The following is a 27,940-nucleotide window of genomic DNA, read 5'->3' as shown; positions in this document are numbered from 1 at the left end:
ATCTGAATTTTTGACTTTGGGAATAGCAGCAACAAACTGTAAGCACATCATTTACATTTTAAGTTGATATGATGAACGTGTAAACAAACAGTTGATTATTTACACACGCAGCAGACATGCAGAAACACTAACGTTCATTTGAAGTTGTGTTTCTGGCCACCTGGTCAATCTAAGTGTCATTTCCTTTTTGCTCAATTTTGGTCTCCATCAATTCCTTAGCGAAATATGGTCTTTAGCTGCTAAGTGCTCCACTTGGTTCACCAGCTAGTTGCTAACTTTGATGGCTTACCATCTGGTGTGCGGCAGGTAGTCTGCAAATGATTTTAGCACTTTTTTGCTGAAAACAGCTACTAAGCACTGAGAGTGAACACTGAAGTTGCAGGCATAAAATCAAAACAAGCTGAAAGATGCTAACAAGCTGCACAAAGCTAAAGCTACAAAGAACCTTATTCACTACACTTCATTTGATTCATTGCACACAAAAAGTCATATTGTATTTAATGATGACTGAGTTGCCAATGATGAACATCTCAGAGCTAATCAGGTTAGTTTTAAACCACATGAAGGGTTGCTGGTTAGCTTTTTAGAGCTACATGCAGGCAGAAGTACATCACTGCAGCTGTTCTCTGCCTCCCCCATTTGTGCTTCCTCTCTTCTGGGGTCTCTGGAGGCCAGAGCCTGGGAACTGGCCTGCACTGCCTTGGCTCTCTCTTCTTTTGCTCCTCTCCTTTTCCCTCCATCATCCAGCTGTTGCTAGACTCACGTGCAAGGCGTCCAGCCAAAAGCCTGTCAAGACTTTGGACAGGCTCTGCAGGACTGGGCAGAGAGTGTAGCTACACTATCCGCAAATATTTTTCTCGGCCTGTCTCTCGTTCTCACACAGACACACAACAAATAAATGGCTCCATCGGCATTCTTAATCTGTTCCCAATGTGCTGAAACTGACATCTCATACATAAGTCATCCTTAATTCTACATTTTCTATAACTCAGTGTCTTATCCCAGTCTTTAACATACTCCATGTCTTTCCTCTTAACATGCAATCCTCTCCAGCATACCTAATAAATGAATCAATATGAGGCTATAAAACCATGGGAAAACACAAGGAACACACTTCACTCTCAAGGCCTTCAGCTCTGACTGACCCCACCCAGAGCATATGCATTTGTTCTCCTCTATTTGTAGTATATAACACGTGTGGCCTGCTACACTTTGTCATTTTCCTTCCTGCTCTTTCAAACACCTCTCACTCACTCCATCTCACCTCTCCACTCACGGTTCCTTAAGAATTTTTCTTTTTTCCTCAGAAACACCTGCTTCAGATCAGATTATTGTCATAAGACAAACATAGGAAAAGGAATATTAACTCAAAATTAGCACATGTGTGTTTTATTATAGAAAACCTGCTGGCTCGCAGCAACGAAGGCTCCTGCTGCTGGATTAACATGATTTTCTTTTTTTTTTTTTTTTTTTGACAGTTCACCAAGGGAGTTAAGGCACGCTAATGCAATGAAAAAACACACTTGCATCTTGTCAGCACCACTCAAGTAAATCACAGCTGCGAGCTTAAATGTTGCTTAAGCGCTCTCTCATTCACCTGTTGCTCTCTGTCTCAGATTTTCTGTCTTTGTGTGCAGTTTTCTCCGTTCCCTCTGAGGCACAACATAGCCGTGCAGACATTCCTGCGTGTTGGAGGACATGACCAGGGAAACCAAGCCCCAACACCAACACGCAAACTGATGAGGACGCTATGTGCGCTTGTGAGTGATGAAAAGCCACCAGCCTGTGATGTCTACTGCTGGATCTCAAAACACTGTGCGGTTATCTGCAGGCACATCAAAGTAGCGTTTCTTTGATTTCTCCAGTTTGTTTTCCTTCTACGTCCGTTATGCACTCGTCATAAACCCAAACACAAGATGGGAAAGAAGGCACAAGGACCCAATTGACATTTGCACAAAAAGAGTATCTGGTTAATGAGTCTTGCAGCCATAGAGTGGAGGACTGTCTGAGCTGGTATCTTAAGACGACCTTATCATACAAATCCCCGGTATATAGGATGATGAGGGCTCAGATTTATCGGTAACACAAGTCAGGGAACCATTTCTAACATAAGTACCATTTCTATAGGCCTACACCATGTGGCATTACCGGTTCACAAACAAACCCAAGATGAAAAGAAAATACACACAGTATATTTACTCTTTACTGTTAAATGCATAACAAGTACTTTATTGTTGATACTTCAAGTACCTTTATTTAAAAATATTTCTATATTTTTACTTTCGCCATATTTTAAATGCTGTATCATTACTTGTAACACAGTATTTTTTTTACAGGCTCTCAGCACAGTACAGGGTGTGCACGTGTGTGTGCTGGAGTGTCAGACTGTGAGAAAATGAGAAGACGAAGATGGTGTTACTCTGCCCAAACGACTTGATCTTCCACAGAGCAAACAGACTGAGCAGAAGCCTGAGACTCGCTGCAGTGATGAGTGTTAACGTCTACTGTCAATATACAAAGGCTGAGTCACTGAGCTCTGGAGAAACTGCATCACATCCTGTGAACCCCTGCAGCAGACAGCCTCACGTGTCTCTGGACAAGTGTTTATGTCATTCCTAAGTCCGGATGGCAGGTCTGGATATCTCCAAACTGTGAAAAATCAACATGACGTATTCTGGCAGAGTGTTTACATTTACTGGGCGCTGCGCAAAACAGTGCCTTATCATAATTGTGTGCATATGACAGCCTGTTTGTGATTGTTTACTGAGGATGGGGCTGGCAGGGAAACACAGGCCTGAGAGTTTGCTTTGACAGAATCTGAGATAGAAGCATAAAATGCCAACAGAAGAGGAGGATGGGGGTGGGTCTGATTTGTGGCATGGTGTGCAGACACACGTTCACAGGCCGCCATAATGTTCTTTGACAGATCTGTGTGCTTGGTGTTATGTGTCAGAAGCGCTGGAGGTTATGGCCATTTAAGCCTCATGCCAGACGGTCTGATGTTTCACCGACACTTGCTCGATATGTCTGACATCATTAGAAACATATAAGACGATCCCAGGAGAGAGAGGTGATGAGTAATGTTTACTCTTGAGATTACAGGCCTCAGCCTCCAGCGGATGGCGTTACAGAGATCCCAACACAAACACAAACAGTCATAATGTAAACCAAGTATGATTGTATAGAGCTGTTACACAACTGGATCCTAAGACCCATCATGGCTGAGGCAAGCACAGCCTGTTACAGAACAGCTTGCATGGATCGAACATTATAAATTATGACTGAAGTTTCCCAGATTTCAGCCTATAGTCCTTGACCTTACCTTATAAATAAATTATCTACAATTCTCTAGAAGGTCCATTTTCTCTAGTAGCTGTTCTGGTGCTTTTCATTATATCACCAACTCTTCCTCGGCAGATAGCCCCGCTGTCGTAAAATCGATGTTCAAATTTTCATTCTTTCCTGAGCACTTCAATGACTACTAGTACATGTTGGCATTAAAGTACAGCATCAATGTTTGGAAAGTTTGACCATCTGAATGAACATTCATGAATCCATGACAACTGGGTAAACTCCATCTGCTGAGGTAGACTGTGTGTTACAGCCCAAAACTCCACATACACTACAGCTACTGAATGGACCTTGAGCTGAAATGGTTCTGCCAGCTACTGTTTCCATGGTAAAGAATATATTTTCATCTCTGTTGTAACTGCTATGTTTTTGCAGCATTCCTTAATCTTTTCTGCAGTTGTTGCTTGGAACGCATCACTTAAAATAAGTGTCAGTGCTGCACTAAGACTGAAACACAAACATGTAATAATAAATAAACATTCCACAAGCGATCAATACAGTACCATGTCTGAACCACGCAGAGTCAAACTACACTCCTGATCTCACGGCTCTCATGAAACATACTCCTACAGACTTGAGGCATTTTAACTACATTTTGTACAAAGGATAAACAGTGGATCCAGTAGGGTAGATTTCTTCGCAGCCTGCAGGATAAAGTCATTGTTTACTGTGGCAGCATGACTCACTGCCTCTCTTCTCATTGCCAAACTGGGCAAATCCACTTCTCATGTATTGCAACCAACCTTTCAAATGTAGCAAATGTGCTTATATAAATATTTTCTCATATGTTTGACTCTTTCATCATGTGTAAAACAAATTAACTCTTCATAAATGTAACCCCCTGCATGGATACCGCACTGAGTTTCCATGAATTGCATTGCCGCAGTACTGATTTTAACCACATGGGGGCAGAATCATTCCCATCACAGGTGGGGCTCTGCATTGACTGTACAATTGAAGCAGCTTTCTTTAACGCCATTTTAAGGGAAACCGAAGATCACACAATCATCTGGTCAGTCTCATCTACAGATATTTGTTAAAACGACATCACATTCCTAGCATATTCCTGCTATAACTCTCCCACCACCACTGAAATACTGCACAAACCCCTGGGGACTCCTTGAGATGCTGAGGACTGTGGGAGTATTTGTCATCTCACAGCTCTACTTCCTCTTTACATATGTGTGCTCACGTGATGTTTAGATAACCTTCTGACATAATGGCTATCAGAAAAAAAGCACTAAGAGCATTATTTGAAAAACCAAATGAAAATCACTAATAAACACACACAAGGTAATCAAGACAAGAAGTTAAGATAATTGCATGCAACCACTTTGTTCACATTACTAATCTTAAAGATTAGACATTCCTAGCCAGAGACGTGCACAAAAAACTCTGGCTGCTCTTATCAGGAAACAAGTGCTACGGAACACAGTTGTTTTTGTTACTGTGTTCAGAAAACATAACACAAGCTTTCCTTTCCCGGTAAAACTACGCAGTCAGAGAAAATGACTTCACTGGAGAATTCCCTCTCAGTTTATCTCCTCGGCTGAGAGAGGAGCCTTCCTTCCACACTGATATGGAAAGGGGCGACAGACAGCTGTGCTATATGCAGTGTGATGAGCACTGCATATAGCACAGCTGTCTGCAGTGTGATGAGTGCTGTGGAGTTAACGTTCAAAAATTCTTGTCAATATCAGTGCAACCATATTGTCAGTTGTAGGTATCTGTAATGCACCTTAGTAGTATTCTGTACCAGAAAAAAAAACCCAAATCTCTTTTAGTTTTACTGTCACTACTCCTTCTGACTCAGCTGTTTTTGCCTAGAAGATGTCTCCCTAAACCATCACATGGCTTCTCCAGCATGTGTACGCAAACAACCGGGTTCCCCATGTGAGGAGAAGTACACAATTTACCCTTATTGTTGCATTACCCGGTTCTGTGTTTACATTTTGTTCTGTTTTGGGCACTCGTCTGTAAAGTTGGCTGAACTAATTACTCGTAATGACATCCGATGAGATTTGGGCTTTGTGTCCTGCTGGTAAACATTGTTAAATTGAACGTAACCATGAACTCTCACATAAACATCGGAATTCTTTGAGGACTCAGTGAGTCCCACCAAAACGATAATAAAATTATTCAGCACATACCTTAAGTGTTCCAGTGTGTATAAATGAATTTTATCAGCTTCTGTGTCCATTTACCAGGGTGGCATAGTTGGCTTAATATGTTTGTGTATGTCACACGCTCATGGTATTAAACCACAGATCATCCCTGCCATATGGAGACAATCAGGATAGTATTACTCCATAAATGTCAGAAGGATCCCTGGAAGCACGGATCATTAAGCAACACTAAATGGGAGTGATGGAGCATGTGGCCATACAAACAATACAATGCAGCTACAACAACATAAACACATGCACATACTACAAAACATGCATCTAGCTGTACTGTTGCTACTCAGCTGATTCTCATGTCCTCAAAACTATGACATCAGCGTATGCACACTGCTGACTCACTCCAACTTCTTTGTGGGTTTGCATTTAGTTTTTCTTCACAGTCAATAGGATCACAGGCGCTACTGACCACAACTATGGTGTTCATGCAAGGGCCTCGTCTCCATACACTGAAGAAGGAGACAGAGTGACATAAACAGGGAAAAATATAAAGTAATAAAGGAAGAGTGGAGGAGGATGGATGAGTTTTCATATTGTGCTGGGTTGAGCTGTTCTGTTCTGACATTCCTGACCTTCTCTGGTACGGAGAGGCTGGCTGGGATGAGAGAATGGAAGAGGAGGAGGAGAATTTTCTGTCTGACTGCCATACTTGGAAGACAAGGCTCCTGGTGCAATTTGCTCCATAAACAGCATGAATGTGTGTATGTGTGTGTGTGTGTGTGTGTGAGCAGCAGGTGCACAAACAACAGATACAATTGTATTTTATGTTAAATGTTCCTGTAGCTGTACTCTCTTAACATAATTCATATTTTGGTGCATGGAATGAATCTACTATCATAGATTCATTCCATAGTATTTCATTTTGAAGTATTTGATATCTGAGTAATGTGTGGATTGAAATGGTGTGTGAGTTAGTGGAGAAATTCAGACTTTAAAAAAAACCCTCACAGCCAAGTGAAATGGCTTTTTTGCATTCATTTAATAATAGTAATACATACACTGTATATTCCATTCCACTGAAATTAGCTTTAGAGTTACCTGACGAGATTAATAACTCATATCTGTAGGCTAAATACTAAGAGTCAGGAGATGAGCTTAGCTTAGCTTAACATAAAGACATCAAACAGCAGGAAACAGTTAGCCAAAGTTAACAAAATCCACCTACTAGCCCTTCAAAAACTCAGGCACTGTATCTTATTTGTTTACTCCAAACAAAAAGAAGTGTTTCCCCAGTTTCCAGTCTTTGTGCTAAGCCAAGCTAGGAAGCCACAGGTGGTGGCTTTATATTTAGTGTACAATCATGAAAATTGTATTTATGTTCTCATCAGTTCTCAGGAAGAGAACAAATAAGCGTATTTCTCATAATGTTAAGCTCTTCCTTTAACAACAGCCCATTTGACTGCTCAAAATTTGTAATTAAGTACACAAATGATAGACACACACAAACAGTGATTACACCTCAGTACGCCACAGAAATCCCATGTTGAAAGTCCTACCTAGAGATATGTTGTATGATCTGTAATAAAATAGGGCTATGTTTTCTGTTTCCTTAATTTACGGTGTCCTGTAGGGCATATTTGCTGAGACCAGCTTGATGTAAAACATGTCCTGTTCTGGCTGCAAGCAGCAGGTTTTCATCTACACCACAGAAATAATTCAAGGCTTCTGTAACCAAAAGCAGATGCATCTGTAGAGCACAGACACACACAAATACAGGCCCAAATCATGTCTGCACAAAAATGCATGTGATGAAACATTGCATGTATGTGCAGCAACGCACACATGTAAGGGGTGACCCCAAAAAGAAAAATTAATACCAAAGAAAATGCACATGAACTGACTGAGCATGCTTGCCTCACATGACACACATAGGAACGTACACCACACACACATACACACACAATAATATTTTGTATATCACTCACTGATCAACATCATGCAGGTCAACGCTCTGCTATAATTCAGTGAAGTAAAACATCACCAACTACAAACAACGCTTATCCTCTGGGACTGCAGAAGTTGTTGAACATGTCAGCGAACACACAAACCGAAGCAAGAATACTGTGCAGTCCTCTTCAGCAGAGCAGCAACAACCATGTCAACAGTCCACCCAGGAATTCTCACATGCAGAATTAAATGGGAAAATTGTTTTAGATAATTTCTCAGGCCTTGTAGGTCAGCACTGTGTGTGTGTGTGTGTGTGTGTGTGTGTGTGTGTGCGTGCGCGCGCACTACAGTATGTGTATGGTAATAATACACTTTGGATCGTCACATGCTTGTGGGATAACTCCAGCTGTTGGAAATGACTCCAGGCAACTGCACACTGTGCATGTTGAGAAAGCAAGAGGTGTGAAAATCTTGATGTTTTTCTACAGATTTAACTGAATCCAAAGAGCCCACTAGCTCAATGAGCTAATGCCATAAGAATTTATTATAATGCTTTAGTTGTCATGACCAACACCAAAAACAACTGGCCCCCTTTCACAGCATGTCAAGGCTTCTAACAATATTCCTGCCTTAGATTACAAAGGTCCCTGACCTCTCTTAATCAGCTAGTCCATCTGCACCCCATCTTGACCAGTCACATGACCCTCAGAGGCTCATCCTGCTGACCTGTAGCCTCTGGTCAGGCCATTAAAGGGGATTTAGACATTCAAACGGAGCTTTCAATTTAAGGGTCATCTTGATAATTCAGCTCTTCCTCAGAGTCTGAGTGTTCATGTGTGTGTGAAAGGATGTGCATGTGAATGAAATGTGACCTTGTTAACAAATTAAGCAAGGCTCCTGCTAATCTGCTGGCCTTAGAAGGAACTTTCTGGCTCTAACTACAGCATAAACACATGCTGTGACAGTCCACCCAGAAGCAGCTGATTGAAGTATTGCTTTTTAGCAGGCTCTTTACAGAGGATAAAAGAAATTTTGGTACTTGAACGCAGGAGATGCTGTGTCTCTCTTAGATTTGTCTGTATAGTGTGAAATGTCAGACATCTGGCAAGCTAACAGTTAGGTTTCTCTTGTTACAGCTGTGTTCATGTGCCCACGCATCACTGGTGTGGGTGATTATTGTTCTACACAGTAAAAAAATAAAAAAGAAACATTCCTCTGCAATCCGTCGGGAACAAGATTGGCCGACACAAACATCAAATTGAAGGTTCTCTACCTTTGCGCCTATTTGTCTGTTTATCTTTGCATCTGCATCAGTTTCAGATACCTGTGACCTAAAAATAAAAAAAACAACCAATATGTCACAGTAATCTAGAACAGAGTTCATATTTTTTCTCTGCTAACAAATCTAGTTTTGAGGCAGTGAGAGGGAGAAAATGGTCAAGGGATGGTGGAAACAAAGAGTCACAGAGAGGAGAAAGAAAAAACAGTTACTTGGGTTAAACATTTGTTTACTTTGACAAAGAGCAGTTCAGTGAGTTTTGCCGGTTGCTCCTCTGTGAATGTGCAGCATTATGGCACAGGATGTGGGATTTCGGAAGCCATTCTTTCTCTTAGAAGGAAGGCCTCTTCCTCGTCTTTTATGCTCACAAAGACAAGAAGAGGTTGGGTCAGCCTCAAGTCTCTCTCAAGAGTGCTCTGGTATCTGGGAACAGCGTCAGCATGTGACGACAAGGAATGGCCTCCGTGGCTTTGTTCCAACCAAACACATCCAACCTGGAATGCACAGTCACACTGCCGACTTTTTCTAGTTGTGTTACTATGTGAAGAAAGAGAAAAAAAGAGTCTACAGCCATGCTGCTTGGTGAAACCGCTCACAGGGTATAGTGTTGCTCTGAGTAAATGCTAATGCTGGCATTCTAATGCTAACATGTGAGCATTGACAGTTACAAATTTAGCCTCTTAGACAAAGGAGCCAAATGAAAAGTCAGGATATCACAGTTAAGTTCATGGCTGTCCGTCCAATAGCAGCTGAGACGTCTCATTCAAAAAAGCAAATGTGAAAACACTAGATGATGCCACTAGAGGAAAAGAGGCTCACCAAAGACAGGAGGGTTCTTCCTCAGGTGACCATGAGTGGCTATAAAATTCTGTGCAAGTAGATGATGAGATATTTCACAGGAAGGAATAACTCTGACCTGCTGGTAGCACAAGAGAAAAGGTAGGGGAATTACCAAGTCCATCTTCTAGGGAATACAAATGTCTTGACAAATTTTCATGGTTGTAGTTGTTGAGATATTTCAGACTGGGCCATGCTGCTAGTTTGGCTAACAAATGAAACAGAAAGTCCTTCTCTCTCTAAAGAAACAAAAACATGTGTTACATGGAAGCATCTGGGATATGAATTAGACATTTATACAAAGAAGCATTACCACCACTGTTACACTGGGAGACACAATGCATCCATCAGGGAGTATACATATACATGAAGTGTGTGTGCGCCTGTGAGCTCTGTTTCACATCCTTTATAACAAAGACTTTTCCATTCTTGCGTAGTGCACATGTGTTGATGTTGGTTCTCAGTGAGGAAATTCCCCCTTTCGACAATTATCAGTGACAGCAGAAACACAGCAGGTTTTACATGACACATAATTGAAGCAGCAGGAATAAAAATAAGTGTGAGAAAGAAAGGAAATTCCAAAGTGAAAGACAGCCTTTATCCCTGCACTTCACTTCCATGTCTGCAACAAACTAACAATAATGGAGCTCTTTAGTCCCATTACCATACCATACACTTTAGATGATAGTTATCTAATAGATAGAGTTACTCTCTATTGTTCTCCAGCATTACGTCACTGCTGTTTGAACATATGGAGACTGTAACTTAAAGATTTCACTGCCATGAAGCCTTAGAGATGCCAAACCCCGATAACAGATCTGATCACGTCAGTTAAAAAGTCTTAATCTGTCTCTAGACTAAACTATGCATTGAAAGATTAGCATATCTCCTCTTCTCCTGATGTGGACCACGTCATGTGACCGGATCAGTTCACTCAAAGTTATCAGATTAAGCCTTTTTTTTCTGGAATATTGTAGTAGAATAACAGCTACATAAATGGACAATTCTCCCTGTCCAGAGGGTCGGCGGAGCACAATCGCCAGCAGCAACACAAAAGCACAAAATGGGAGGAGATGGATAAAGCATTAGTTCTTCCAGGAAAGAGCTTCAAAGCTCCAGGTATGGATACAAAGGCATTCCCGGGTCCTCTGAATTACACTCAGATTCAACTCATGATCTGCAATTTCTATCAATCGTCCACTGTAAAACTTTGTGCCATAACAGTCCAGAAAGTCCATGTCTGGTAAAGATACAAACTTTGGAGAGTACACCACTTCAGACGTCGCTGTCATGTCCAGCTGACAGAAATAAGAAAGGTCTCATTCATCTAATGTTCGGACTGGCTGTAGGGCAACACAGACTATACATAGACATCATTCTGGCAAGAGCATCCATCAGTTAACTTTTAATGGGACATCACGCTTGACATCTGTAATATCATGTGGTCTGAAGTGTCCCTTGCGCTCCTCCTGCATGTGAAAAGAGTGAAATCAGTGTGTGAGAGGAATCTGTAGTGAGTGAACAAGTGACACTGGATTCTAAATAAACAGCTTTGCAACTATAACAGCTTCCACTCTTCAGGGATTGAGTCTTTCATGCAGTAAAGCATCTGTGAGGTCACACACTGATGTTGGTCAATTTCCGTTCCAGTTCATCCAGAAGGTGTTTGATGGGGTTGAGGTCAGAGCTCTCACTTCAGCTTTCAATTCAGGTTTGAACAAAATCAACAACATCAGCAGCTAAAGCAAGTTTCATTTAACATTACTGAATGTTGTGAGATCCAGATGTCCAGCGCAGAATGCAGCTAATGGTAACTATAATAGTGGCTGTTAAGAAGATTCTAAATAATGTGTGATATCTTGCTTGCTTCTTCTCTAAAGACTTTGAAATTGTTCTGGTGTGCAACCTGGTGGATGAGCAGTTAATGGTGTGTACCATGTAGCCTGGTTCAGTTTTCAGTCTGCTTCTGCCCTTACGTTTTGTGTCACTCTTTACTGCCACACTGTTTAATAAATGCCATAGGAAATCTTAAAATGAGGCTTTTGATTCAGAGACATTTCAAAATGAAAATCTTCAGTTCAGGAAGTTATCTATTTGCCCCCATTACAGTGCATCAAGAAGATGCTGTACCTTGAACAAACTTTAAACTGATTATTTCCTAACTCAGACACTCCCAGACCTGCACTGTCCTCTAAGGTAACACAAACACTCAGAGCAGCCACAGACCTGAAAGTTGTCTGTGTTGTCTTAAAGGGTTATAATAAAGCAGCCAAGCGTTTGCATTCTGAGGAAACCGTGACTAAACACTGTTCTTTAGTTTTGCACTAGTATCTAAATTAGGACCATAACACGAAATCATTTCAGGCCAAAAACTGACAGACAGTAACAGCTGTAGGAAGAGAGACCCAAAAATTCACATTTCACTTCATGTGAACCAATAAAAAACCTACAGAAAGTCATAAATCTAATGATACCATTATCACTGTCTTTATTACCTTCCATCAGTTGGACATTTTGGCAGCAATAGGTAAACATGCAGGTCAAGGAGCAGATAGTGAGACCAAAAGATTTGTTACGGGGTATCATCTCTGGCTCCGACCAACATTCCTCCACTCCTGGGGCTCATAATCTCATCGCCTCCCTCCCTCCCTCGTAGCAGCCTTTCACTCCATCACACTTTGCCTCCCACCTCCCTGTCAGTCAGATAGATCCATTACCATTCTCCGCCCAAACCACAAATGACACTTATGAATCACCAGTTTCACGGTTAAATGTCTAAACTGCACTTTCCCCATAACAATACACCTCAGGGAAGTAAGTGATCTCATGGATAACACAAGTTGATCTTGAGGTTCATCTGCAAAAAATATTAGCGTGGGACAAAAGAAGTGTTTTTTGCGTTGAGAGAAAACACAGCTGTGACAAAATTTTCCCAGAAACGCCTTCTCGGTGATGCTTAGACCACAGGGAATTGAAAAGGGCTTTACCATGCTTAAACACTGTTAAACACTGTCCCCTCCTCACTTGGCACAGGACACACACTGAGAAACACACACACAGGAAAGAGGGGCATACCTGCCACACTGTTTGAGTATCAAGGTCAGGGGAGAATTATCTTTGCCGCCCAGAGACGCCTGTCAAAATACAGGCACACAACTCTTCCAAATGTAGGCATTTTTACAATGTTGAGGGACAGGGGTCAGGCAGGTTGTGCCTTCCCAGGGTGCACTGCTTGGTTGGTGGCCACTCGCAGTAACAGAGTCAGCTGTTGTCTCTGTGGGGGTTGATTGGGGGGAGGTTGGTGCACAGGATCAGGTTAAGACCAAACTACAATTATCCTTGTCGGCACTTAAGGCAGCATGACCAACAGATCAAATCGTCATAGTTTAGTTTTTAAGCTTTCAACAGACAATATACACAAATTCCTCAGGCTGTACAGGCTCTCACTGTTGCTTCCTACATGTCTGACTTGTAAGTTCATCCTCCCTGGGGCTCGCTCTGTCCTGGAACATCATGACCAAGCTACAAGCAGGAACCTGGCAGCTCAGAGAAGCTTGTCTTTCCCACCAGCTACTGCCTTTTTCCCAATTCCTTCATCCAACATCCCACATAACAACTCTTACTCCAGAAATCTGCTAAACTACCCTTCCTCCTCCTCCTCCTCCTCCTCCTCTAGGAATTACTAATGACTCATTCTGACCAGATTAAATGACCGCCAAGGGAGACAAACTATATTCTGTTGATATTATAACAGTGGACAAATTTACTTCAAGAAATAGGGAGTACGGGTTACATCTCAGCCAGTTCAGGTTGTACCCTGCCTCTCGCCCATGGTCAGCTGGGATAGACTCCAGCCCATCCATGACCCAGATGGATAAGTGGTATAGAAAATGGATGGATGGAGGTCACATCTTAAAATAAGCTTACTGCTTTATCGTTAAATAGAGTACAGAAGGTAACAGCATTATCTTTTCCTTACTGGATCTCTAAAGTCAGGCTGACCTATTCTAGGTTCAGGATTATCATATTTGTGTGTGCATGCATGCAATTGTGGTTGACCTTGAATATTCACTGCTGGCCTCAGTTTACGTCCACTGATTATGAAATAGCCCAAACAGGAGGCTCTGATATTCACTCACTCATCACATCCCGATATATGCCAAGACAAAGGAGAAACAAACACACCTAAGTGCCTTGTGCCAAACAATGATTTGCTTTTCCCAGTTCACATTTAGGAAGGTGCTGCATATCAGTGTAGTGTAATTTCTCTAGATACAGCTGGTGAGGAAAGCCAGTTTCTGCTCACAGTGGATTACAAGCTTCCTGTTGTGGACCTCCCATGGGTGGATGGGAAAATGTGCAGTACAAACAATAAATAAAGAACGAGTGCAGACTTCAGTGGTGTCACCTGATCAGTTACAAGATGTTATACCAGATATACACATACACATTCTCACCTACCAATTAACAGCCTGTCCAGGTGGGTTTGAACAGATTGTCCACTAATCAGGGGGTCTGTGGTTCAATCCCTGGCTCCAGGTGCATGTCAAACTGTCCTGAGAAATGAATGTGTGTGTGAATGTGGCAAGTGTTGTAAAGGGCCTTGAGGAGTTCGCAGACTTCAAATTAATGACATATACTCACAGTCAACACAGGCAGATCAGATGTATGGAGTCATGAGTAGTCAGCATTATTGATCTAAAAGATGCACGGTGGTGCAGTAGTTAGCACTGCCGCCTCATAGCTAAAGGGTTCCAGGTTTGAACCCGGTCTGGGCCCTTCTGTGTGGGTTTTCCCCAGGTACCCTGGCTTCCTCCCACAATCCCAAAAACATGCACATTAGGTTGACTGGCTGCGCTGCATCACCTCTAGGTGTGAGTGTGTGGTTGTCTGTCTTTGTGTGTCTGCCCTGTGATTGACTGGCATCCTAACTTGTTGAATTTTTTTGAAGCTGTGCTTATATGTCACAAGATGATAATCATCATGTGTTTCCAGTTTCCAGATAAAAGTCACCTCTGCTGCTTTGCTTTCCTGCTATGCCGTCATACTCCCTGAATCAAAGTCTGGCTGGAGAAATGTGGGCTTTTATGACTGCTAAAGTCAGCAGTGATTGTTTTGTATAAAACAGCAGGAGAAAGAGTTCTCAAAGCAGGAGCAACACTTAAAATGGATGCATGAAAACCAGGGAAGGTAGCTAACAATACAGACACGATATAGGGATCTTTTTGCTATATCGCAACATCCTTAAAAACACCCCGGAAGATGGAGAAACTCCCTATGTGATAGCACGAGGCTCCCTTTGGCGGTGTCAGTTTTCTCTGAAACACCACACATTGCTCCATTGTGCAAAACTGATTAACTGTCTTCATCTAAAAAGTTGACACAGTCCACCAATCTTTCTTCCATGCCATCGGGATGTCTCTTGTTTGAGAGTTTCTGCTGCAAACTTCACCCACGCCTCGAAATGAAGCCGCACATTTGACGAGTCTTTCTGCAGAAGGTGACCACTGTAGTTGTGTGTGTTTCAACAAACAGCCCGATGACAATGGATCTCAACATAGTTGAACAAGCAGAGCAGCAAGCATCTGAACGGTTACTGTTCTCAGGGGAGACATTTTTTACTCCACTTCTGCTGTTTCCCATAAAACCCATTCATGGATTATCTACTCTGAATAGGGAAACTGGATCTGCAGAAGTATCCAAAAATGACTTTCTTCTAGTGGGAAACCACCTGCTCTAGCTGTGAAATTCCCATTTGTCAAACACTTGCCTCGATAAAGGTTTACTGACCAAAATCTTGGCTTGGCGAAAATAGCAACCTCATGTTACCCAACACTGAAATGATTCCACACTGCGAGCTCTACAGATTGCATTTTCACTTCATTCTACCTGTGAAGAAGTCCCATTTGGTTGAAAGTGTGGTTGCTTTAGCCTGTTACACTTTTTTTCCCAAACTGTTCATGGTTAAATTCCTCAGACTGGCGAAATTTACCTTTCAAAACACATTTCACATCAAACATTTTCCTTTCTAAATTGAGTCCACAGTCTCAGCTAGCTGTCTGCTGCCCTCACATTATGTGGTGTTGATTTTGTGGCAACTGTGAGGTTGGCTACCACAATGGCTGAGGAAAGAGAGAAGAACTCATATGGGCACGTCATTATTTATTTGTCATATGGTCATGGCAATATTGAACAATGTGCTCTCAGATCGCCCAGTTTGCTCACATTGTGCAGACTTCTTCATGATACACCCCACATTAATTCATGCACTAAATCACGAGTCGTGCATTACCTCAGTGTATGATTTGCAATAAGTAACTGCACACACATCTGTCTCCCACATTACCTCGACATACTTCAGCTACTGTATGCACTCTGCCCCACCCTCTCTGTCTCTCTGTCTCTCTCTCTCCAGCAGAAGTGAGGGGAGGAGGCTGGGCTGGGAGTAGATTCAACTCAAAGTATTAACAACTGCTTGATAGAGCCGAACAGACCACACGGGTAGGCAAGACAAAAAACACAACAGAGCCAAAATAAATAAAATAAAGAACGCTCGTCTCACTGACACCAAAAACACTAATATAAGCACTAATATGAATGAACAAAGTTAATGATTTGTTAAAACGGACTGAATTTTTCGCGAAATAAAATCAGCTGGTTGCGCTCAGACTTACCTACAGCCTGCATGTGTGCGCGTTTTGCCTCAGTGCCCAACAAAGTCTAAAAGGCTTTGCTGTTTGAAAGCTGCGCACGTTAACTTAATCAGATAATAAAAAAAAGTGACACTCTCTACACAAGTTTATCTTTGAACTTCCCACAGTGTTGTAGATGCTTCATCTGCCTACCTCAGCCCCAGTCAGGTCTACGCTTGAGTAGAGAGCCGCCAGCAGTAACAGCGTTGCGGACGGTAACAGCATCTTGGCGGTGCGCGGTGGAAAGTGTGTGCCCGCAAACAACCACCTGTTGACCGCTCCTCGTCCTCTTTCTTCTGGTTATTCGCTGGTTATTGGCAGAGCGTGTGCAGCACGTTTGACTGCATCTTTGTCCGAGACGATATGAGGTTCTGATCAATGCAACTTGGTCTTGTTTCTGCTGCACCACACCCCCCGCTTTCCAAAACCACCACCCTCGCCCATGCTGAAACGGACTCAACCCTGTTGTTACAAACACTTTTTGACTTTTCTCGGTAAGGAGAGGGACTACTCGGCATAGTTTCTTGTTTTTTGTGACAACCGGGGAGGTTTGGGTGCCACAAGTACCTGCTTTGAAACTTTTCAGCTCGGGAAGCTGCGCATCTCTTCCACCCGGTTTTCTTCAGTTTACCATCGCGCGCAAGACTGGGGTGACTGTAAGTACTGCATTTTATTACAGCGGTCACATAATAATGAAACATGATCGTGAAAATGTGATCTGTCGTAGTAAATCTTCCACGAAAGTGCTTCATGGAGCACATTGTAAAGGAAGCCTAACACAAAAAATAGCTCAAATATTAAAGTTGTTCATTTGTTTCAACAATAACCAGGTGAATGTATGGACTCATAAGCAGACAGGGATTATTATTGTTGTGGGTCTTGGTGTGTGCCTCAGGTCAATCAGTCATGCTGTAAACGTCTGTGCAAGGGAAACAGCGGAGTGGAACTGAAGTTTGCGGTAGGCATGAGTGGGACAATGCAAGGACAACACAACAGGGGACTAGAGAACCCGAGGTAACGTCCATATGGGCTCGTTTCACTGCAAAACATGAGCACAGCATGGACTGATGAGCGTTATTAACGCTGTCATGTACACTGACTACAGGCTGGTGCTGCTGCTGCTGTGCGTCTGCATCGCCGCCCTCTTCCCAGGAGTGCACGCGGTAAGTTTCTTTTCCCACGTGTTGCTGATTTCTGCTGTTGTTTGCAAACTGCAGGCTGTTGACAATTAAGATGTAAAAATGAGCCAGATAGTGTCTCCAGGCTTGGTTTGTCTTTCTTTGCATCTGCTCGGCACACACATGCGGACCGTGGGAGTGTCTGGGCAGGGGAGTTCCTCCAGTAGGAGGGTTCTTGGCTTGACAGTCCTGGTAAATAGCAGCAAACCTCAAAACATTTTGTTGTGAAATGACTCATGTTGTAATTTTGCTGGATGAAATGCTTTAAATTAGAACATTTGCAGTGTTTTGTTTTTTGGAAAATAAATAAACTGAAAGGGGGTTTCATGCAGGGCTACACTATGCTGTGCTTTGCTTGACCCCTGACCTTGCAGGGATTGAGGGGTGGGATCATGACCTGTGCAGGCAGGATGATAACTTGTTGAGCTTCATGAGTATGCATTTATCATAGCTGCTCTTCCAACTGTGCTCACGCCCGCATTATTGTTACAGTATTTGTTTAGACTACATTTACTAGGATGAACTACCTGTCTGGTGCAAATTGTAAGAGACTGACAAAGGAAAGCAATGTAAAAAAAATGTTGAAGGAAACATTCTGTTTGTGTCATATGTTAATTTGAGGGAGGTTACAGCCGCCTTCATCGCTCCACACAGATCCAAAGGTTTCATCTTTGGCTATTTTTCATCTTCTTCATCGCATCCATAGATTCAGCGTACGTTTAAGTCACATCCTTTGTGTACTTCATGATTCATTTCACTGCACTTTATTGCAATGCTTTTGACTGATGCACCAACTTTTCTGATATTTTGACTTTCTCTGTTTGTTTCTGGCATTGACACTGTTTTTTTTTTTCAAGCGCAAATTGGAAATGTGCTGAAAAACAGTTGGACGGATACACACAGTTTTCTCCATGTGTTTGTTGACATCCCATCTCACTGTTCCCACTTCCTGTTCACGTAAAAGGATTTATGGTTTCTCTCACACACCCACATGTGTAAACACCCTCACTTGGATTTACGTATTGTCATAAGTGCTGAAGTGAATTGACAGAATACAGATGTTTTATGAAACAACTGTGATATTTGACTGGGCCAAAGTAATAACCCATAAAATGGTCCTTCATGAGTAAATTTTGTTCCTCTCTCACCCCACTGACTTTACATGGCCTACTTTACTTTTCAGATGTGGGCTTGATGAAAGGAAAGGAAAGTATCCTACACACATGATGCTGAATCCACACTGTTTGTGAGCATGCAGCATGTGAGTGTGTTTTGCTCTCCTGTCTTGATACAGTTTGTGCTGGATGTTAGATGGTCACTGGTTCTGTCAGACATTTAATATCATACTTAAGGCTCTCAGATGAAAAGTTATATTCTCCGCTGTGATGAAAAGGCCCCTTGTCTCTTGCTTTTATCAAATTAAGCCATGCCTTGATTAAAAGCGTGTGACACAGCTCAGCTCCTCTGTTTATTGTGCAGCTTTGCTCCAAGGCGGTGATACTGGAAGATCACAGTTTAATTTTAATCTGGTACCTTCCATGTGCTCTGTGCAGGCACGTTACCTGTCAAATAAAGAAACAGCTCGCTTTTATTATACAAATAGAATGAGTTTAAACAGCATAGCTCCAATTTCAAGCTATGCTTACTTTTTTGTAAAATATTTCCATTGGCACATTAAAGAAGTTGTTGAAAGGGTAATAAGGAGACAGTTTCAGCAGTTATGACCTGGTGGTAATGAGGGGGTTGGAGAGTTGATTTAACATGTAAAAAGTGTGGCAGAAGTTGTAACCAATCAGATGTCACTTTCTGAAGTTTCCCATCTGCCACAGAAACTCTCAATCTCAACTGCGTCTCCGGAAATATGTTTCTGTTCAATATCAAGTCCAAATCTGACCCACGGGACTGTTTCAGTTCTTTGAACCAGACCCCAGCCTCTGCGTTGTACAGCTGTTTCCCACCAGCCGTCTCCACGTGATATTTTGGAATTCCCCTACCTTTTGAAAATATAATTCTGAAGATAATTTGCAAGATTAAATTTAAAGTTAAGGCTTGGCTAAAGTTATTTTCGGAATTTTCTTGGTCCTGTCTTCCTTTGTAAACAAGTTAGATTATATCAGCTACAATGCGACTGCCCCTATCAGCACACAGAGTTGTCGGGATGTGCTAGAGAAGCATTGCGTGTCGTCCAACCACATCAGAAGGCAAATGTTTTTATGCTTGTGACACACTGCTACACACAGCCAGCCGTTAAGGAGAGAGGGGAGACTAATTCTAATTCTAATGTTAATTCTAAAATCAGAAATGTGACAGAGCAGTGGGCTTTTGAAGCTGCGCCCCCATCGGAGTATACATACGGAGTATACTAGCGTCTTTAAGGGCCTCAGTATGCTTCATCTGAAACTTCATACCTCTATACATTAATCTGTTCTCATTTAAAATGATTTTCCCAATGAGTCGATCAATTGTTTTGCATTGTCTTTGAAATCTCAGAAAATTGTTAAAAATGCCATAATAGTTTCCAAGTGTTTACAGTGACATCTTCAAATGTCTGTTTTCTTTCTGACCAAGAATCCAGTGCCTGAATGATGCTTTGTATGAGCAAGTTAGTTTTAAGCAGACTTAAAATTGCCATGCATACAAATTCTGTTTATCAGTGTCCACTGGTGGAGGAAGGAAGGCTCTTGAGGCAGAAATGTTAACAGGATGTTTTGTGTAGGACCCTTTGAGAGGCTTTGATTCTCGGGTGTTTCGGAATATATTTCAAGATGCGTTTGAGGCATCTTGGCAGAGGATGTGTATGTTGTGGGAATTTGGTCTGTGAGCGTGGAAGAGACATTTTTGGCTACAGATTTTTACAGTACCTGGAAGCCCGGCAGCAACATCTGCTTTAGCAATTACCCTCCTCTCAGCTAATAGATGATTGTGGTAAATGTTGTTTCTGCATGTGCCTTTTTTGGCGTGGCTCACTTTGTAAACATGTAGTCAAACAAAATTAAACTATGTATGTTGTGAATATCCATAAGAGAATACAGTAAAGGTGCAAATAATCGAAATGCAGTTCGTTACACAGCTGTGCAGTTGACCTGGAAAACTTTAAAAGCTTCTAGATGTGAGTGATGTGTGATGGGGTCAGCCAATGGAAAGCAGACACGTGACTGACCTGTAAAATGTGATTGTTTTATGGAGGAGGAAGGCGTGTGTCCGGGGCAAGGAGAAGATGTCTGCCTGTGATAAGGATAGAAAAATGGCCAGCACGTCCCCTGCCAAAATAGTGACTGTGATATAGAGAGTGCCTGGCTGTAACAATCAGGGGAAGAGCCTATTGTACGGTGCTGCAGGAAGCCACAGCCTTGGATGAGAAGCCCATGTGTGGGGCTTCCCTGTCACTGTTGTGTGTTGTGTTGTGTTGTGCATGAATGTGTGTGAGAGATTGCAGCAGAGATGACCTGCATTTTCCACTGAGGCACTGGCCTCACCTCGGTGACAGACCTTTCTGGCTTTGTCTGTAATTGTAACATTTATGCAGATGGTAATATGTGTGCGTGCTGACATGTGAATGGATGTACAAGCAGGCCTGTGTGTGTCTTTTGTTTGCTTAAGTATTGTTAACTCAGGAAAAGTGTTTTTCTGTGAAACGTGACTTTGAGGTGGTGATTATTTGATTAGTCTCTATGGTTCAGCATTGTGATGGTGAGGAAAGACCTGGTGAGCTTGGCTGTTTGCCCCCATTGGTGTACAGTCTGCCTGCTTAAACAAGCAATGTACAGTTATCAGCACGGTTAACTGCAGAGGATTGCAGTGTCAGTAAATCTGCATAAGATTTGTTTGGAGTATCTTGTGGCCCCAAAAAATATCTTGAATTAATGGGTCAATTTGCGCTCCCTCAGTGGCAGGATGTGTGCCTAATTTTCTTTCTCGCACGTGCAGAGAGTGTGGGCTGTGTTTATCTGTGGGCTTAAGTGAAGTTCTTTTTTATGGGAAACATCCTGCAGAATTGTGTGAAGAACAGAATATCCAGAAGACCTCTCTAAACAGGAAAAGGAAACGGGGTGGAGTTAAATGTGTCAGAGTTCCTTTGCAATCTTTCTGGACCCCACATAGTTCAGTTGCTCCAGAGTGTGTTTACTGAGAGGTGTACTTGCTATGTAAACTTAGTCTGATTCATACTGTATGTGAAGCAATATGAGAAATAGAGAGTTCAGTGTGTGCGTGATGTGTAAGAGCGTGATGGTAGTTTTGTTGAATGTGATATCTGATAAATTGATCTGTTACATATAAATCATTTTGAACCATTCCAGATACCACACACACTTATTTATGGGATAAACTTTAAATACACCAACCTCATACACTGTTTTTAAAGTGTATACAATCTCTATGTTATCTCTGAGGGATTCATGTGTGTCTGCCAATATCTGATGTTACCTTAGGGCTGTGTTCCCCCTATGGTCTTTTAACATGGAACCACGTCCTTTAAATCTCTGTATTGCCTCCAATCACGTTATTGTACCTTTACAGTCTATCCAGACACCCAAATGCTCTATGCAGTGACTCTGGGAAAGTTTCCTGTGAAATCAAAAGGCCGGGTCAGATGCGTGCCTGCTAATCTACAAGTAGAAATGAAGTATACATGCGCATACAGCGTTGCAAGCATACAGTCAGCTTGGGCTGAGTTTGTCTTTTTCTTGGCATATTTCAATATTTAGACGTTATAATGATGTGAAAATATGTCAAAGAAAATGTTCGCAGCCCAAGGGAACAGTGAGGTAGGAATAGCAGCAGTTTGATTGTGGATAATCACTGTTCATGCTTCATTTTCATTCCCAGTCATGTGTGACAGCCAAGAGTCACACGGACCACTTATGTACCACTGAACCCGTACAATACATTCTGTATGGGTGCAGAAACACACACACACACACACACACACAAGGTCTTTTTCTTTATCTTCTCTCATGTAATATCTTTCTCTCAGAAATAGTACATTCCCACCAATGTACTTTTTAGGAATTGACTGTTTTTTTTGTTTGTTTGTTTTGTTTTCAGGCCTAATATCAATTATCAGTCATCAAGGAGAGCAATAATCAATATTTGGAACCAATATACATACAAGAAAAATAAAAATCCTGGTGTCAAAGTTTAGAATAACGAGGGAATATACACTAACAAGGTACAGTGTACTATTGAAGTACAATTTTCAGCTCTAGTACATTTAGTTGAATATTTCTATCTTCTTTATACTTCCACTCCACTGTAATTATTTGATAACTTCACTTACTAGTTACTTTACAGATTCAGACTATTAATGCAAAATATAAATACTATTATATATTACTATGATTAAAAGCAATTATTTTTTTTAGAGTTTATTAGTTTTATAGTTTATTTCATCAGCAATTAGACAAAAAAACACCCACTAGCAGCGACAGGCCTAATCATAAAAATCCTGAAAATCCAATAATCAATCTATTCCTTTTGGAAGTACAGTATACGACAATATAATATCACTATTAGGGATTATGCCATAAAATTTATCTTTCTCAGGGGCTGCAACTAACAACTTTGATTATCGATAAAGCTGCCAGGTGCTTCCTCAATTAATCAAACAATATTGCAGCAGTATTGCAGTACCTGTTGAAACTGTGTCTGTTCAGAATGTTCAACATTCAGTTAATCTGACAACTAATTTATTGATTATTACAAAGATTTTTTAAATTTCTTGATTAGTGTAACAAACAATTTACCCAGCATAGCCTAAAAAAAAAAATCTCTTAGGTTTCTAAAATGTACGGCTGTGCAGCAAGCTTCCTTGATTTATAGTAAGTATAGTATGGTTGCTTCAACACCCCTGCATCAGTCAAGTGAAGACTTTCATCTGTGGCATATTTAATATCTTTGCTTAGTCAAAAACAATTAATAATGTATATAGATGCTATAAAACAAAATTACGTATACAGAGAAGGATTTTATTGACATGGCCCATTCCTACAATATTCCTAACTTTTGCCCACAAAGTATTTTCCCATTGGAAGTACAATACATACCTCCATTTGTACCACCATCTTGGAAACACCTGTCCATGTGTACCCAGGGATTTCAGTGTTTTGTTGGAAGTATTCATTGTGTACAAAATGCCATCACCCCCTTTTGAATCTAGTCGTTTATGTATGGAGGTTTGTTTGATATTAAGTTACTTTTAGTGTCTTATTCATCTCACTGTCTGCCCTTAAATTTAAATCCCTGCGTAGTGTAAACCTAACTTACTGTAGTGAATTCCAGCAGTTTAAACTGATTTCTTTTCGACTTGGAATGAAGTCTGAATGTAAGTTCATTATGGACATTTCTCTGGAAAATCGCTGTATGCTGTATATCCACCCCTGTCCTTTGCTTTTACTCCATCTCATAGTGATTAATGGAAGGACATGGGAGTCCCATCAGACAGTGCTGAAAGAATTCCACAGCCTCAGTCCTCCCAGGCTGTACATCCCTCACTTCCTTTTATAGCCTCATTCGTAGTCCTGGTCTCTATCTTCCCTGTCTTCTGTCCCCTCACTCTCTTTCCAGCTATCTCTCAAAGGGACACTTGGCAGACAGTCTGTCCTCCCTCTCTGAGCTTGCTTCCTTCACATTCCCCCCCCCCCCCCGTCCCACTTCCTGCACGTGCGTCTCTGGTCGTTTGTCTGTCCTCAGTAGAGGTGAGTTTTCTCAGTGAGCTCAGATGGAAGGATTGTTTCAGCTGTGTTTATACAAAGACCATACGTCTTTCTTTCTCACAATATTACTCTGGACTTGTTAGATTATGTACGGTTTGGATCAACAGGTGCCCACGTAGTCACTGAATTTCCGGAGTCGTTTGTTTGAATTTGATTTATGGTTTGGTATTTTGGTGGTGCACTGATGTGTAGGTTTGATCCAGTCCTCTGATATCCCATCAAGCAGGATCATAGGCATTACACTGTATGTATATGTATCATTCTTTATGCATTTTTTCTTCTGGATTAGAGACTTGCACCATTCATTCCCATCCCAGCTGTGGCCTAATTGATTACACAGAATTATTTCTTGTCACGGAAAGAATGTTAACAAAGTTAAATGCACATTTTGTGGTAATCAGACCTTGTCCAGTTTCTCCTTCCCTCTCTCTGTCTATGTCTCATCCTGTTTGTCATTTTTTTTATTCTTTTTTCCTCTGAAGAAAGTTGGCAATGTTAGCATATTGGCCTGCCTCCACTTTGGCCCGGAGGCTGCATGAGGCACAAAATAACTGGTATCACATCAACCAGTTTTCTTGGCCATTTCCATCTTCTCTGTCTCTGGATTCAGGTCACATCAACCCTACCATCCATGAAAAATAAATAATTTAACCAGACTATACATTTCATCTTTAATCCCTGTAAGTCCTCATTTTGGAGAGTTTTGCTCATATTTGGTTTTATTGTGAGGACAGAAGTATAAATAAAACAACAAATATGAAATATATGTTCTCAGACAGCTCAGTTGTCCACATTCTTACTGGATGGATCCACCCATCTGGATCTCATTGATCATCTGATTAGAGGGATGTGCCTCAGGTCTGTCAACATTAACAAGGTCTGACAGGTTGGACTGTTCGCGCTAATGTCCAGAACAGAAACGGTGCCTATCCCACCTCCATTTATCTCAGACTGTAGCAGGAAGCATTGATTAGAAGTATGGCCCACTGGGAAATAGAGTTGAGTTGAGAGTTGAGACTCTGTGTGACCTGAGGCCAGTTAAGGAGAGGGAAGGTCCAGCTGTGTCAGGCCCAGGGCAGAAACCAGAGCTGTGTTTACACTGGAACCCAGCCAGAGGAGCACAGTGGGAGTTTGCCCTGTCTCTTTCAGGTCCCCCTGCTCTACTTTGTGTTCTCCTTCAGAGTCATGTCCTGCTCTGAGCACAGTGACCCTGTCCCTCTGTCCCTGCAGTTCCTTTCTCTACTCTCACTCTACAAAACATATCCAGTTCTATAAAAGAGCCTTCCAAATGTGTCTATAAAAGGCAAAATGGGTCAAGTACCACAATAAGGTGCTGGTAAACGGTCAGACCAGATGTGATGTGTGGAGTTCAACAGTTTTGAGACAACAGCTGAAAGTGGACAGTGACAGGTGGGCTTGCAGATCCAGTACACTGTCTTTCTGTTTGCGTGAATTCACTTGTCCTGGGGTTTTTGATAAGTGCACACATTGAGTGTAACACTCAAACACTTCAATAGGAAGCTGATTTCAGCATTGCAGGAAGCAGAATTAGCTGCGAAGAAGCTTTGGTGTCAACAAAGTGTACAGTATATCAAGTAAGAAATCTGTAAGATCTATTTTGGCTGGCACATTTCCCTTATCTACCATAATGGAGACCCAAGGGGACATGTGGTGTTATATCAAGACATGCCTCAGTAATAAAACTGTGCCAACATAAACATGGTTATGTTTGATGTTGTGCCTTTCTGCTTTCTGTATGTATATGTGAGTGTGTTTGTTTTTCACATAGAATCTGATAATTTGATTAAATTCCGTGTCAGACTATTGCCGGAAGCTGAAGCTGCGCAGAGAGTATAAACTCTCTCTTTTGACAAGCTGACCTACATTTTGCCAGTCTGGTTTAGCTGTTAAAAGTTTGTATTTTAGTACTGATGCTAAATAATTACTAGCTTGAAAGACAAAGTGCAAAAATAACTCTTGTGTATCAGGTGCATAAAATGAATTACCAAGTGAACTGACTGTTAAAATGCCCAATAGTGGTCAAGCATTTCGATGTATTATCAGTCACAATTTTCCTGGCTTATAAGGGAAACAATTCTTAACAGCCCATATGTGAGTCACACAGCCAGACAGCAACAGTGACCTGCATGATTTTGTCACAAACTCTAGTGTGTACACTCTCTCTCTCTCTCACACACACCCAGATATTTGTGGTTTTGTCTTCATACCTTCCCACTCACAGTCACAGGGGTTACAGAGGGCTGTAAACTGGGTGGTGAAATCATTCAGATATTGTTAAAAACCTTTCATGGCCAACAGGCTTTGAACTACAGCGTCAGGGTTGGCGTTGTGGCCAGATGACATCAACCCAAACTGTTTTGTATGGGGAGAGCAAGGACTGGGAGCTATGGAAAAAAATCTACAGTGAATAGTTAGATTTGAAATGGTTTTGTGAGACTAAGAGTCTACAGGTGTCCTACAGCTCTGTGAGGCCGTATTTACAGCAGCTTTCTTTAAAACCAAATGTTAATATCAGCATGCTGATATTGTCATGATGACTTTTCTAACATGCTGATATATTGTTTGCTGTGTTTGTGATCTTAGTTTTATGTGTTAGCATGCTAACATTTGCTAATTAGTATTTAACACAAAATACAGCTGAAGCTGATGGCAACGTCATTAGTTAATTCTGCAGATATTTGATCAGAAGCCAATGTACTGGGGAAATAAAATAATCAAAATTATGACAGTTAATCTTCTGGGAACCAAGAATGCCCTAACTAAATTTTATAGCAAACCATCCAATAGCTAGTAGACTTTTAACTAGTAAATAAAAATGCTTATTGCATAAGAAAAGTAGGTGATCACCAAAATCAGGAGCTCTCCTCTTGGGCCGTGAATGTCTGTGCAAAATTTCAGGGCAGTCCATCAAATAGTTGTTAAGAAATTTCAGTCAGATGGTAACTCCAGCTTGCATGCTTACAGGCAATCTTTCACAGAGATGGTTCCCAGCTGGCAAAGGGAGTATTGCACCCCCGACACACAGACACCCTGACATTGGGATATAGTGCAGATTTACGTCAAGACACATCATGGTGCATGTTTCCGTCATAGATATGTGTAACATATACTGTAATCCTTCTTGTTGAAAGTGACCAGGTGTTTCAGATTCACTGAGTTTGCACTTTCTCATTGACATCCACATCATTAGCACGAGGAGGGGCATCTGTTACCTTAGCATGTGAAAACAGCACCAAATGGTATACATACATACAGACATACAGCGCATAAATATATACATTCACAATCACACACATACGCTATATAGACAAAAGTTTTGGAACAGACCTCTTTATTATGGGGCTGCTTTTCAGGGGTAGGGTTGTGCCCCTTACTTCCAGTGAAAGGAAATCTTGGACAACGCTATGCTTCCAACTTTGTGGCAACAGTTTGGAGAAGGCCCTTTTCTTTTCCAGCCTGTTTGTGCCCCAGTGCACAAAGCAAAGTCCATAAAGACATGGTTGAATGAGTTTGGTGTGGAAAGACTTGAGCCCTGACCTCAACCCCCATCAAACACCTTTGCGATGAACTGGAACCAAGATTGCAAGCCAGGCCTTTTTGTCCAGCATCAGTGTCTGACCTCACAAATGCTCTACTGCATGAATGGACAAAAATTCCCACAGAAACACTCCAAAATCTTGTGGAAAGCCTTCCCAGTAGAGGGGAAGCTGTTAAAACTGCAAAGCTGTCTGTGTATTTAGAATGCAATGTCATTAAACTCCCTGTTCTTGTGATGGTCAGGTGTCCCAATACTTTTGCTAAT

General features: G+C 41.6%; 2 protein-coding genes across 5 annotated transcripts in view; one reads left to right on the top strand and one right to left on the bottom strand.

The window, feature by feature from the left end:
* Positions 1 to 16,598, bottom strand: part of col4a1 (collagen, type IV, alpha 1) — a 36,024-nt gene extending 19,426 nt beyond the window's left edge. The window contains exon 1 of the mRNA XM_046403265.1: positions 16,380 to 16,598. Coding sequence (XP_046259221.1) covers positions 16,380 to 16,451 — 72 coding nt within the window. The 5' untranslated portion in view covers positions 16,452 to 16,598. The remainder of the gene's footprint in view (positions 1 to 16,379) is intronic.
* Positions 16,599 to 16,653: 55 nt separating this feature from the next.
* col4a2 (collagen, type IV, alpha 2) overlaps positions 16,654 to 27,940 on the top strand; it is a 55,102-nt gene continuing 43,815 nt past the window's right edge. For 3 of the 4 annotated variants that reach the window (XM_046403263.1, XM_046403262.1, XM_046403261.1), the window contains exons 1-3: positions 16,654 to 16,882; positions 17,122 to 17,240; positions 17,332 to 17,389. In XM_046403263.1, coding sequence (XP_046259219.1) covers positions 17,191 to 17,240; positions 17,332 to 17,389 — 108 coding nt within the window. In that variant the 5' untranslated portion in view covers positions 16,654 to 16,882; positions 17,122 to 17,190. Of the gene's footprint in view, positions 16,883 to 17,121; positions 17,241 to 17,331; positions 17,390 to 18,641; positions 18,666 to 27,940 lie in introns of those variants that run through there. The other variant, XM_046403264.1, reaches the window with a different exon arrangement.

This window comes from Scatophagus argus, chromosome 11, assembly GCF_020382885.2.
Source record: "Scatophagus argus isolate fScaArg1 chromosome 11, fScaArg1.pri, whole genome shotgun sequence".
Classification (NCBI taxonomy): Eukaryota; Metazoa; Chordata; class Actinopteri; family Scatophagidae; genus Scatophagus; species Scatophagus argus.
The sequence above is the reverse complement of the archived record's forward strand: the minus strand, read 5'-3'. Positions and strand labels throughout refer to the sequence as shown.